General features: G+C 50.9%; 1 protein-coding gene and 1 long non-coding RNA gene across 3 annotated transcripts in view; both read left to right on the forward strand.

Annotated features, from left to right (window-relative positions):
* Positions 1–5,127, forward strand: part of SCN8A (sodium voltage-gated channel alpha subunit 8) — a 53,368-nt gene extending 48,241 nt beyond the window's left edge. For both annotated transcript variants that reach the window (XM_058042064.1, XM_058042065.1), the window contains exons 23-27: positions 363–416; positions 724–861; positions 1,482–1,586; positions 2,498–2,768; positions 3,844–5,127. In XM_058042064.1, the coding sequence (XP_057898047.1) occupies positions 363–416; positions 724–861; positions 1,482–1,586; positions 2,498–2,768; positions 3,844–4,991 (1,716 nt within the window). In that variant the 3' untranslated portion in view covers positions 4,992–5,127. The remainder of the gene's footprint in view (positions 1–362; positions 417–723; positions 862–1,481; positions 1,587–2,497; positions 2,769–3,843) is intronic.
* Positions 5,128–7,114: 1,987 nt separating this feature from the next.
* Positions 7,115–10,853, forward strand: LOC131094462 (uncharacterized). Its single transcript, XR_009115677.1, has 2 exons — positions 7,115–9,324; positions 9,523–10,853. It is a non-coding gene; the product is annotated as an uncharacterized LOC131094462 (long non-coding RNA).
* The last annotated feature ends 1,867 nt before the right edge of the window (positions 10,854–12,720 follow it).

Genomic DNA, 12,720 nt, shown 5'->3' on the forward strand with positions numbered 1-12,720 from the left:
ACTGAGGGGCTGGAAATACAAAATGCTCCTGGTGTATTTTATATCCTTCCCTCTCTCTGAAATCCAGCATCCACCGGGGTTGGGGCTGGAATGAATTTGCCCTTTTATATTTCTTCTCTTTCCTAATTTATGGGTCTCAATAAGAGCCTCCAAGTTCCCCACTCACCCTCAGCCTCCTTGAACCTCATGAAGTTCAACTCCTTGAGCTTGATTTCTGTAATTTAGGTTAAATGAAAAGAGAAATGTTGAAATTGTATTAAAGTTCATTATACAGGGCCATCAAGAGTGCCAGGGAGTCCCTGACAGTGCTGGCACAATTCTTGTATTTTGGGTGAATTCTGTCTCTGTGTTTTCTCTGCCAGGCTACATTCAAGGGCTGGATGGACATCATGTATGCAGCTGTAGATTCCAGAAAGGTAACCTGGCAAAACTCCCCTTATTTCTATCTGCTTTTATGTTTTGCTAACATCGAGAGTAAAAGTTGTAGAATTGTGTTTGGAGCGAGTATTTCATGCTGGGATTGTTTGCTTTGCTCTGGGGGTCTGGTGACTTAGAAGATGCTGAAGAAAATCCCAAAAAGGGCAAGTTCTTCTGGTTGGTTTTTTTGTTCCAACTGGTTTTTGATCTTTGATGGTTTGAAAACACAACCAAAAATCTCATTTTGCCTGTGTTTGTATGATGTCTTTGAAATGTCATTTGTTGTTTTTCTTATCTCCCCTTCAGCAAGAAGAGCAGCCCAAATACGAGGACAACATTTACATGTACATTTATTTTGTTATCTTCATCATCTTTGGCTCCTTTTTCACCCTGAACTTGTTCATTGGTGTCATCATCGACAACTTCAATCAACAAAAGAAAAAGATAAGTGATCTGTGTTTGCTGCTTCCAGCTCAGACCTGTCCCAGGACTGTTGGCTCTTCAGGCTGATGGGTTTTTCTGCAAAATAAAGTCATTTTGGGGCACAAAGCTCCTTTTTTTAGAGCTGTGGGCCTCTTGGTGCCTTGAACACAACATGCTTGGTTTAAACTACAGCCAGATTTAACATTTTCCCTAGATTTTCATGCATTTTGGGGGTTTTTATGCCTTGATTAAAATACAGACTCGAAGCAAGATGTCTTCCTTGCCTCTGTCTCATATCCTGCTTTTCCTTGAAAAAAAAAGTTGTAAGTTTGGGTTTCTACCATTTAAAATACCCCAAACTGAGGGGCTGGAGCTCTAATTTGGGGTGGATTTGCATGGTGCAGCTCCTGGAAATGCCCTCACAGCTGCTCACCACAGAGGGGAGAGAGGCAGCGCAATGGAAATCTATAAATCTCAATTTAGAGGAAATTAAAAATTTCATTTTTAATTAAGATCAGTGCAGACTGGGTGTTAGTGTGAGTGATTTCTGTCTGAAGGCAGGCCTCACCTGAGCTGGGCTTTACTCCTTTCTCTTTTGGTCCATGAGCTGATTGTAACCAGTTTTCCTTTTGCCCCTTTACTTTGGAGGTCAAGACATTTTCATGACAGAAGAACAAAAGAAGTACTACAACGCCATGAAAAAACTGGGCTCAAAGAAGCCTCAAAAACCCATTCCCCGACCTCTGGTGAGTGCATTGGAGGGAGCTCAGGATAAACCTACTGTGGAGTAGATTTCTAAGAAGCCTTTTCTCCAAAAGCATCCCTAGTTTTAACTCATGTTGGACCCACATCACCCTGGTTTTGTCATTGTAGCTCAGGTGTCACCTGCAAAGGTTAAAACATTTGTGCTGGGGTTGGTGTTAATCAGTTTATCACCTGAATAATGAAATTCCAAAATTTCACCTGGGTGAGAGGCCTGAGGTGTGGAGTAGGAGCCTCCTGGCCCTCACAGGAGAACCTTTGGCAATCACCCAGCCTTGAGGGCTTTGCTGATGGAGAACTGAGCTCATTTCCCTGGTTTCTGAACGGCTTTGCATCCCTCAGAAAGCCAAAAAACGGGGTTGGGTTGAGTCCTTTAGGGGCTGTATGATGGATAAAGCATCCTGCTTTTGGGGCTGTGGTGGTGCCAGGACACCAGAGGGGCTGGGTTCTCCTGCAGGCACCCATCAGTGCAAGGATCTGGCTGCAAAAACTCAGCAGAGAGCAAGATGTGCTGCTAGTAGGGATGGAGTAGCATGTATGGTATAAATAATGGCATTTTCCTGCCTTTGCCCTCACCAGACCGGCTCATGGACAGGGTTTGCCTTGAAAGCTTTGTTCAGCACTGACAAAATCACATCCTTTTCCCTCTTTCCACCAATGGTGGGATAATTTGTTGATTAATGGTAAATTAGGAAGAAATTCCTCCCTGTGAGGATGGTGAAGCCTTGGCATGGGTGCCCAGAGAAGCTGTGGGCGCTCCTGGTAGTATCCAAAGCCAGGTTTGACAGGGCAGGGGGTGGAATGGGATCATCTGAAGGACCTTCCCAATCCAAACCACTCCACACTTCCGTGATTGTTGCTCAAGCTTGGTTCCCCTGCCTCTCCTGCTCCACAGAACCGCATCCAAGGAGCCGTGTTCGACTTTGTCACCCAGCAAGCCTTCGACATCGTCATCATGATGCTCATCTGCCTCAACATGGTGACCATGATGGTGGAGACAGACACGCAGAGCAAGCAGATGGAGGACATCCTTTACTGGATCAACTTTGTGTTTGTCATCTTCTTCACCTGTGAGTGTGTGCTCAAGATGTTCGCCTTGAGGCACTACTACTTCACCATCGGCTGGAACATCTTCGACTTCGTGGTTGTGATTCTGTCCATCGTGGGTAAGTGGGACACCGCTCAGAGGTCGTGGTACTCCATTTTCAGAAGGCTTCAAACCTGTTTTTATTTCAGCATGCATGTTTTTTGTACATTCTTACAAAATTCATATATTTATACCTTACTTAGACAGAGAGACAAACAAAGTGCTCATTGGAATTTCTCTGATTTATCTTTCTTTCTTTCTTGGTTTCTATGTCAGCGACCTTGGTAGGAAATTCTTTCAAGGGTGAACATGGATTCTCTTATCAAACTTCTCTCTGGCTCACAGAAGTTGCTGTAAAACCTCTTCCACACTTAGAGGTCTTTGAGTGCCAGGCTGTTTTGGCATTTTTAGGGTAGAACATGTCTTTGAAAGGGGTATGTAGGTACCAGGACCTCAGGGTTCTCTTTGAGCCTTGGGAAGCCATGGCAGAATTTGACTGAATTTATTTGTGAAGTCCTGAAATTTATTTATGAAGTCCAGAGGTAAACCACTTGACAATTGCTCTCTCTGTCTGTAAAAGCTGAAGTTTCACTCACTTCATCAGAACCTTTTAATGCTTAATAACCCCTGAAAATTTCCCTGCAGGGCTTCTTGCCACAGCACAGGACTTGCCATCTTGTTTGCAGTTTGTTTGAATGTTAAATCCGTGTTTTCCTCCAACAGGTTTTGAGGTTTTTAGCATCTAATCTGCAAAATACGCACAACCTCACAATGGCTGTGCCCATTCCCTGGGGAGCCTGGGCACCCTCTGGGAGAAGAATCTTTTCCTGATATCCCTGCCCTGACAGAGGTCCAGCTGTGCTCTCACTGCTCACAAGGAGCAGAGATCAGAGCTGTCCCTCTCCTGCCCCTCAGGAGGATTTATCTGCCTGAGAAGAATCTTTTCCTGATATCCCTGCCCTGACAGAGGTGTGTGCTCTCAATGCTCCCAAGGAGCAGAGATCAGAGCTGTCCCTCTCCTGCCCCTCAGGAGGATTTACCTGCCTGAACATCTCAAACACCCTCTGAAAATCCACCCACGGAATTCCACGTGCCCCAGGGGAAGCAGCAGCCTGTGCATCTGCCCTGTCACACGTGTTGCCTCTCTCCTCTAGGGATGTTCCTGGCTGAGATCATTGAGAAGTACTTCGTGTCACCCACCCTGTTCCGAGTCATCCGCCTGGCTCGCATCGGCCGCATCCTGCGCTTGATCAAGGGAGCCAAGGGGATCCGCACGCTGCTTTTTGCCTTAATGATGTCCCTGCCTGCCTTGTTCAACATCGGCCTCCTGCTCTTCCTGGTCATGTTCATCTTCTCCATCTTCGGCATGTCCAACTTCGCCTACGTCAAGCACGAGGCCGGCATCGACGACATGTTCAACTTTGAGACCTTTGGCAACAGCATGATCTGCTTGTTCCAGATCACCACGTCGGCCGGCTGGGACGGGCTCCTGCTGCCCATCCTGAACCGGCCCCCGGACTGCGACCTGGACAAGGAGCACCCGGGCAGCGGCTTCAAGGGGGACTGCGGCAACCCCTCGGTGGGGATATTTTTCTTTGTCAGCTACATCATCATCTCCTTCCTGATCGTGGTCAACATGTACATCGCCATCATCCTGGAGAACTTCAGCGTGGCGACGGAGGAGAGCGCGGACCCGCTCAGCGAGGACGACTTCGAGACCTTCTACGAGATCTGGGAGAAGTTCGACCCCGACGCCACGCAGTTCATCGAGTACAGCAAGCTGGCGGACTTCGCCGACGCCCTGGAGCATCCGCTGCGCGTGCCCAAGCCCAACACCATCGAACTCATCGCCATGGACCTGCCTATGGTAAGTGGGGACAGGATCCACTGTTTGGACATCCTGTTTGCCTTCACCAAACGTGTCCTGGGGGACAGCGGGGAGCTGGATATCCTGAGACAGCAGATGGAGGAGAGGTTTGTGGCTTCCAACCCTTCCAAAGTGTCTTATGAGCCCATCACCACCACGCTGCGGCGCAAGCAGGAGGAGGTGTCGGCCGTGGTGATCCAGAGGGCGTACAGGGCTCGTTTGGCGCGACGGGGCTTCATCAGCCGCAGGCCTGCCACCACCAAACTGGAGAACGGGGGAGCCAACAGGGAGAAAAAGGAGGGCACCCCCTCCACGGCGTCCCTGCCCTCCTACGACAGCGTCACCAAACCCGAGAAGGAGAAGCAGCAGCGGGCGGAGGAGGGCAGGAGAGAAAAGGCCAAGAGACAAAAGGACGGCAGGGTGGCCAAGTCTTGAGACACACACACACACACATTCACACACACACACACACACAAAGAGAGAGAGGGAAAAAAAATTAACAAAAAAACAAAAAATAGTAGAATTGTACGAATTAAAATATTTGCAAGTGAAAAAACAACAACAACAAAAAGATTGTTTACAAACTTCCTGAAATATATCAATACAGAAGAGCTGTGGAGACACTTACCTGAAGATCTTATACCAAACATAGTCTGCTTACTGTGTGACAGCGTTGCATCTAAAGCAGTGACCTACCACCTGTTTAAAGGACCCTGTAAACAAACATTTAAACACAAAAAAAAAAAAAAGGAAAAAAAATGGATTTTCTATTGTTTGGGCAGGTGGATACTGCATGTTCCACATCAGTCAATGCAACTTAGGACAAACAAGCAAAATAAACCACACACACACACACAAACACACTCAGAGCAACAAAACCCGCTGCTGGGATTCATGTATTTTCCAAAGCAGCCCCAAGTGGATTTTATTTTCCCATTTTGTTGATTATTCTCAGAAGAAAACCCAGAAGTCACAATGTCCATGGGTTTGTTCATGCAAAACTAGATTTGCATTTAGTTAAGCAGCAAAATTAAAACAAAAAAAAAAAAAGAGGAAAAAAATTGAAAAAAAAAAGAGTTATAACAAGTAGAACAAAAAAAAAAAAAAAAAAGAAAAAAAGAAACAAAGCACCCATTAAGCCCACTGAGTTACCATAGTTTATTTGAGATTTATTATTTGCATTCTACTTTCTCCATGGGCTTTACTTGGTTTGGGAGATGGGGCAGTCGGGTACCTTCAGCCTGGAGCCAGCTCGGGCTGATCCCCCCCCAAAAATAAAATCAAAGTGCTCGTTAACGCCTAGAAGCGATTTTTGCAGATTTTTGCAGATTTTTGCATGATGGCATGACCAGGGACCATGCATGAGGAACCACAACCAGGGGACACGCTGTCACCTGTCCACAGAGGTGTGTTAAGCCATAAATTCGAGGCACTCCACTGAGTATCTACCGCACACTGTATTTTGGAGATTTTGGAGAGAAACCTTAGTGATGCTCCTGCCCGGCACCAGTACTCCCAGTTCATAGAGAATCTTCCATAAACCTGCCAGTAGAAGAAAAAACAACAGCAACAAAAAAAAAAATAACCCAACAAAACCTCAGTGTAACTCTAAAACCACAAAATATCCCCCAAGAGAACAAGCAGGTGAATGAATTGTGTGTGTCTGTTTAACAACTTTGACTTTCTTTTCCATACAGCCATGGTTTTTTGCACACTGAAACAGAACAAAAATTCCAAAATGCTGCTCTGGACCTCACCAAAGGGGAGAGGATAAATCTGGGAATGGCTTGTTATCCATGTCACTGTAAATCCAAAACCTAGGGCTTCAACCAGCCAGCAAGGTCAGTTGTATCCTGCAATATTTAGCATTAATTAATGTTAATTAATTATCCTTCAGCCTCCTCCATCCTGCAGCGTAGACACTTCTTTTGGTAGAGATAAATGTTTAAGAAACAACAAAAAGAAAAGCAGCACGTTACCTCTGCTGGTAGGAATCTGGGGAGCTCACCCACAGCACTCTGGGGTGGAGGGTGGGGTGGGGAGTCGGGGTCGGGACCCACATTTGGGGTCGGGACCCACATTTGGGGTCGGGACCAACCTTTGGGGTCAGGAGTCACCCTTGGGGTTGGACCCAACCCTTGAGGTCAGGAGTCACCTTTGGGATTGGGAGTCATCTTTGGGGTCAGGACCCACATTTAGGGTTGGGACCCACATTTGGGGTCAGGAGTCACCTTTGGGGTTGGGACCAGCCCTTGGGGTCAGGAGCCACATTTGGGGTCAGGACCCAACCCTTGGTTGTCCCGTGGTGGCTCCTGCTCGGGGGGTGCAGAGCTGGACCAGGGGGTGCTGGGCTGGGGCCAGGAGGGGTTTGGGGTCTCCAGCCCAGGAGGGGCCAGGTGCCTTCACCTCCCCCCATTCCCCACAGCTGCCCCTGGGGGCACCTCTGGGGGTTCCTGGGGGCACCTCTGGGGGTACCTGGGGGCACCTCTGGGGGTACCTGGGGCACCTCTGGGGGTTCCTGGGGGTACCTGGGGCACCTCTGGGGGTACCTGGGGGTACCTGGGGCACCTCTGGGGGTACCTGGGGGCACCTCTGGGGGTACCTGGGGCGCCTCTGGGGGTACCTGGGGCGCCTCTGGGCTGTCTCACTGCAGCACAAGGAGCATCACGAGCCATGTCCGGGCTGTTTTCTGTTTCCTCACCCTCTCGGGGTGTCCCCAGCCCAGCCCCACTCAGGTTGGGGTGTCCCTTCAGCGTGGTGGCACCGGGGAGGGGGCTGGTCACTGCAGGGGTGACATCCAAAATAAGGGTACCCAAAGTAGGGGGGGAAAAAACCACCCCAACACAGCAGAGCTTGGCGGGAGGATGAATCTCAGTTTGCATAATCCCAGAAAACGCCAGGAATCACCCAAAATGACCCAAACCCAAGCAGGAAGCCATCCAGCAGCCATCTGTGCCACCTTGGCATCCTCGGGGCAGCTCTGCCCCACTGCAGGGACCTGTCCTGCCCCCGTTGCTCCCAGGATGTAAAATAATAAAGATAATCACAAAGAAACAACGACAACAAAAATCTACATACATATGTACAGGCTATGTTGTAAACAGCACAAAAAAAAAACCATGAAAAAAAAAGGAAAAAAAAATAGCTGAAAAGTGTGGTTGAACTTTTTAAGAGAATATTATAAATACTGTAATATATCATTTTATTTTATTGGCATGCCTTTTTGTAAATACAAAGAACTACAAAAAAAAAATTATAGAATGGCTTCTGGCTTATGCCATTGTCCATGGTTATTTTTATTTTTTTAAGATTTTTCTGTTGTCCTTAGATTTTAGATAGCCAGGAAATGTCCCCCAAAGGAAAAATAAAACCAAAACCCACAGCAACAAAAAAAAAAAAAAAATCCAAATGAGAACCTAACCCCCTCAAAATAGATTTTAACAAAAGCTTTATTGCAAGTGGTATTTGCAGCAGCAAAAAGTGTCTATTTTTGGGTTCCAATGTGCAATAAGTCGACCACTTCTATGCAAGATTTGGCTGAATTTCATAATTGTTCCCAGGCTGGGCTGAATCCTGTAGGTGACGCTCGGTGCGTTGGCGTTTGTGCTGGCAACTCATGAAGCTGCTCAATGACTTTCAAATAAAAAACTCCCTCCAAACTCTGTATATATATTATTTTTTGTAATGTTTTGTCAGCAGGAAGGGGAGGGAGGAGGTTCTTGTTGGCTGCAGTTGGTTCTGCTCAAAAAAAGGAATTTGGGGATGTTTTTCTCCTTGGGTTTCCTCCCTAGGGCAGATGTCTGAGTTGGGTCTTGCTGGGTGAAGCCAAAGTTGGAGGAAATTTTGGGCAAAGAGCCTCAGGGATTTGTCCCACCCAAATCTCCAAATTCTGACGTTATTCACAGAATTCCCGTTCTGGATTCAGGGTTTTGGGAGCAAATAAGGGGGGTGGTGTTGTTAGGAAGGTGTAGCCAAAACTCACAACCACACCAAGGAGTTCCCTTCCCTCCCCCGGCTCTAAAATCCTCCCTTTTGGGTTAATTTGGGTTAATTTTGTTGACTCCAAAAGCGTGGAGTTAATGAAATGCCAGCCCAAGCTGCTTTATTCACTTTCCTCTTCACCTTTTCTGAAAATATAGAAGCCAATGTTGGAAAAAAAAATAAAATAAATAAATTCAGGTAACCCCATGGCGTTCCCTAGAGGCCACACCTGAGTTTGAATGATTTTTCTGCTGCAAAAATAAAATTAAAAAAAAAAAAAAACAACAAGCCAACAAGCTCAATAGTGAAGATTAGTGTATTAGAGATTGCATGGTGGCTCATACCGGTCTTACCCAACATGACTGACAATTACTATAAGCCAAAAGCAAATGAAATAAACTGAAATAAATGAAATAAATTTCCCTTTTCACGGTACAAGGGAAGGTTGTCGTGGTGTCCCAGTTATTCTCACCCCTTTTCCTGCCCCTCTGGGCTCCCCCAGAGGCGTTTTGGGGTGGTTTGGGGAGCAGAGCGAGGGGCAGGAGGAGCTGTTGGAAGGTTCTGGGTGTTGAAGGGGGCAGGAGGAGATCTTGGAAGGATTTTTGTGATAAAGGTGTGAGGTGGCTCAGCCCTGCTGGGACTGTGGGGTTGGTACCTGCCTGGGGCTCCCTTTGAGGCAGGTGAGGACTCCAGGCAGGTGAGGATGGAGCCCCAAGAAGGTGAGGAGAGGATGGGGGCTCCAGGCAGGTGAGGATGGGGATTCCAGGCAGGTGAGGAGCCCAGGCAGGTGAGGATGGAGCCCCAAGAAGGTGAGCCCAGGCAGGTGAGGATGGAGCCCCAGGAAGGTGAGGATGGGGATTCCAGGCAGGTGAGGACCCCAAGCAGGTGAGGATGGAGCCCCAGGCAGGTGAGGAGAGGATGGGGGCTCCAGGCAGGTGAGGATGGAGCCCCAGGAAGGTGAGGAGAGGATGGGGGCTCCAGGCAGGTGAGGATGGAGCCCCAGGCAGGACAGGATGTTGTTCTGTGATGGCTCAACCTGTAACTGCTCACCTGAACCCCTCATCCTGCATCCCCTCACCTGTAACCCCTCACCTTTACCCCTCCATCCTACAACACCTCGTCCTATAACCCCTCACCTGTAACCCCATATCCTATAACTCATCCCTAACCCCTCACCTGTAACCTGCAGCCCCCATCCTTTGCCCTAAAAACCCCCAAGAAAGGCCCCAAATGCCCCTCCCCAGGGGACTGGGGGGCAGCAGCTCTGCAGGGGCTGCTCTGGGGGCTCCTGCTGCCCCCCAACTCTCCCACCCCTGCTCTGGGGGCTCCTGCTGCCCCCCAACTCCCCCACCCCTGCTCTGGGGGCTCCTGCTGCCCCCCAACTCTCCCACCCCTGCCCTGGGGGTTCCTGCTGCCCCCCAGCTCTCCCACCCCTGCTCTGGGGGCTCCTGCTGCCCCTCAGTGCCCCCACACCCGACCCCCAGCCCATTCCCCACCCCGGGCCTGGCTCAGCTCTCAGTGCTGCTCAAGGGCCCTCACCTGGGCTGGGGGTGCCCACAGGTGACCTCACCTGCCCCCCAGCACCCCCTGCCCCCCATCCCACCCCACTCCTGGCCAGAAGGGCTGAGCTGGGCACGAGCCTCACCAAGGGCAGATCGAGCCCAGAGCTGAATGCCCACCTTGGAATTGCTTCTGGTATTTCAGTTTTTGGTCACTTCGGGGTTATTTTTCATAGGAAACACAATTACGAGTTCTGGTGCAGTCTGTTGAACAGATTTGTGGAGTTTTGCTGCTCGGTTGAGGCCGGTCCAAGCCAAGGCAGAGCGTGGTTGTGCCGTCCTGCACCTCCCCGTGTCACACACACACACACACGCCCTGGTCCCACTGGTTTAACTGGGATGGAGGGTCCCCAGCTGTCCCCACCCGTGGCTGTGCTGGCTCATTCCCTACCTCACAGGGGTGTTGTGAGGCTTCCCGAGACCCCCAGCGTGCTGCACCAAGGGTCCCAGAGCTGTGGGGGCACCCAGGGGTGCCCGCGGTGCTGCTGCGACAGCCCCACACCCTGGGCAGCTCTGGGGCTGTGGGGCCGCCTCTCCCCCGGCAGCGCTGCTGCCGCTCCCCTCCCGCCCTGCTTTTCCTCTCGGTTGTGTTTTACCCGGGGAGAGGAGGAGGATGGAGCCGGGGGAGGGTGGAGGAAGGCGCTGGAGGGACGGGCTGGGAGTTCCGTGGCTGAACTTTTGAGTTCCTTTGTACTGTACATCTTTTTACTTTGGAATTTGCAATAAAGAGGTATGTCCATCTTGTTTTAACAACTTCTCCTGCCTGCCCTGTCCTTCTGTTCCCCTCGCTGCCCAAAATTCCTCCGCTCAGACGGATCCTGGGGTGGCTTTGCAAAGTGGGGCTGCTCTGAAATGTTCTCCCTGCCCTGAGGGAGACCCCAGGGATAATCTGGGGGGGTGACAGGAATTATCTGGGGGAGTCACAGCTTTGAAACCCCTCCAGGCACAACACAGAGCCCGTCCCAGCCCCGTCCCAGCGTGTTCTGGCTCCTGCTTTGGGCAGTGCAGCTTCAGGAGACGCGTCTGCCACGAGCACCCCTGCATTGCCCCATTCCTGCAGCTCCTTTCCCTTTTTATTCCAGGGAAATTTGGAACCTGGAGCAGCCCTGTGGTTACGGGGAGCATAACCAACACCCCCTGCTGCCCTTTGGCATGAACAGGAGATGGTGATCACCCAAAGTTTTCCCAATTTCGATTTTAAATTTGGAAGAAAAGCCTTGTTCTATTTGCCCTGTTGGCTCTGAGCACATCCACAGAATCCTGGCTCAATTGACCTTTTAGAGCATTTAGAGTATTTTAGAGTGTTAACACAGAATGTGCACAGAAATCATCATCATCCTCTTCTCCCTCCAGCCCTGGCACTCAGCAGCTCCTCGAGCTCCTTGCTGTGCTGTGGCACGGCCAAAAAAAGAGAAAAACCCAAACCCACAGAAAGGGACAAACCCAAACCCACAGAAAGGGACAAACCCAGAGCCCCCACACCTCTGGTTCAGGACAGCTCTTATCCCAAATGTCCCCAGCCAGCACAAAACCTCTGCCACAGCCCTTGGTCAGGTCAGGGGTGTCACAATTAACCACAATTAACCCACAAACAATTAACCCCAGGCACTGGCTCGGCCTGATGACCCAGCAGAGAATCCCAGTGCTCTTTTTTCACCTGGAATTGGGGAATTTTGGCTCCTCCAAGCACTCAGGAGCCCTGGAGGCTCCTGTAAGGGGGGGACCCAGTGAGGGCACAGCCGAGGGAGCCCCAGCCCTGCCACAGGGAGCTCTGGCACCTGGGGACATACAGGGACACCTCCAGCCCAGCAGCTGATGGTGGCATGGTCACCTCACCCTGGATGAGCCCAGGACAGGCCCCTCATTGCCCAGGAGAACACACAGAGCCCATTTCTGGATGCCAACCCCTCCATGAGGCTTTACTGGGTCTGGTTTTCCCTCCAGCATCTCCAGTTTGTGCCACGCCAGCACAGGGAGCTCTGGCACCTGGGGACAGACAGGGACATCTCCAGCTGAGGGTGTCTGGTGGTCTCCTCATCCTGGCTGAGCCCAGGACAGGCCCCTCATTGCCCAGGAGAACACACAGAGCCCATTTCTGGATGCCAATTCCCCCACGAGGCTTTACTGGGTCCGGTTTTCCCTCCATCAGCTCCTGGCGGTGCCACGCCAGCGCAGTGAGCTCTGGCACCTGGGGACAGACAGAGACATCTCCAGCTGGAGTTGCTGGTGGGGCCTGGTGGTCTCCTCATCCTGGATGAGCCCAGGACAGGCCCCTCGTTGCCCAGGAGAACACACAGAGCCCATTTCTGGATGCCAACCCCTCCATGAGGCTTTACTGGGTCCGGTTTCCCCTCCGGCATCTCCAGTTGGTGCCACGCCACCATCAGGCGCCCAGCAGCCGCCTCCAGTGGCAGAAATACATGGCGGTGCCCGTGAGGAGCACGGAGCTCACGAAGGCTCCCAGGACCCCCAGGAGCAGCGGGCGGAGCCAGCCCAGGAGGGCGCGGCGGTAGCGGGGGGGCCGGCGGCGCTGGAAGAGCAGAGCCCCGGCCAGGGGAGCCCTGCGGCCCCGCGGCCCCGCGGGCTGCAGCTGCGCCGAGCTCAGGTGCTGCACGCTCCGCCGG

Source organism: Melospiza georgiana, chromosome 29 (assembly GCF_028018845.1).
Source record: "Melospiza georgiana isolate bMelGeo1 chromosome 29, bMelGeo1.pri, whole genome shotgun sequence".
NCBI classification, from domain to species: domain Eukaryota; kingdom Metazoa; phylum Chordata; class Aves; order Passeriformes; family Passerellidae; genus Melospiza; species Melospiza georgiana.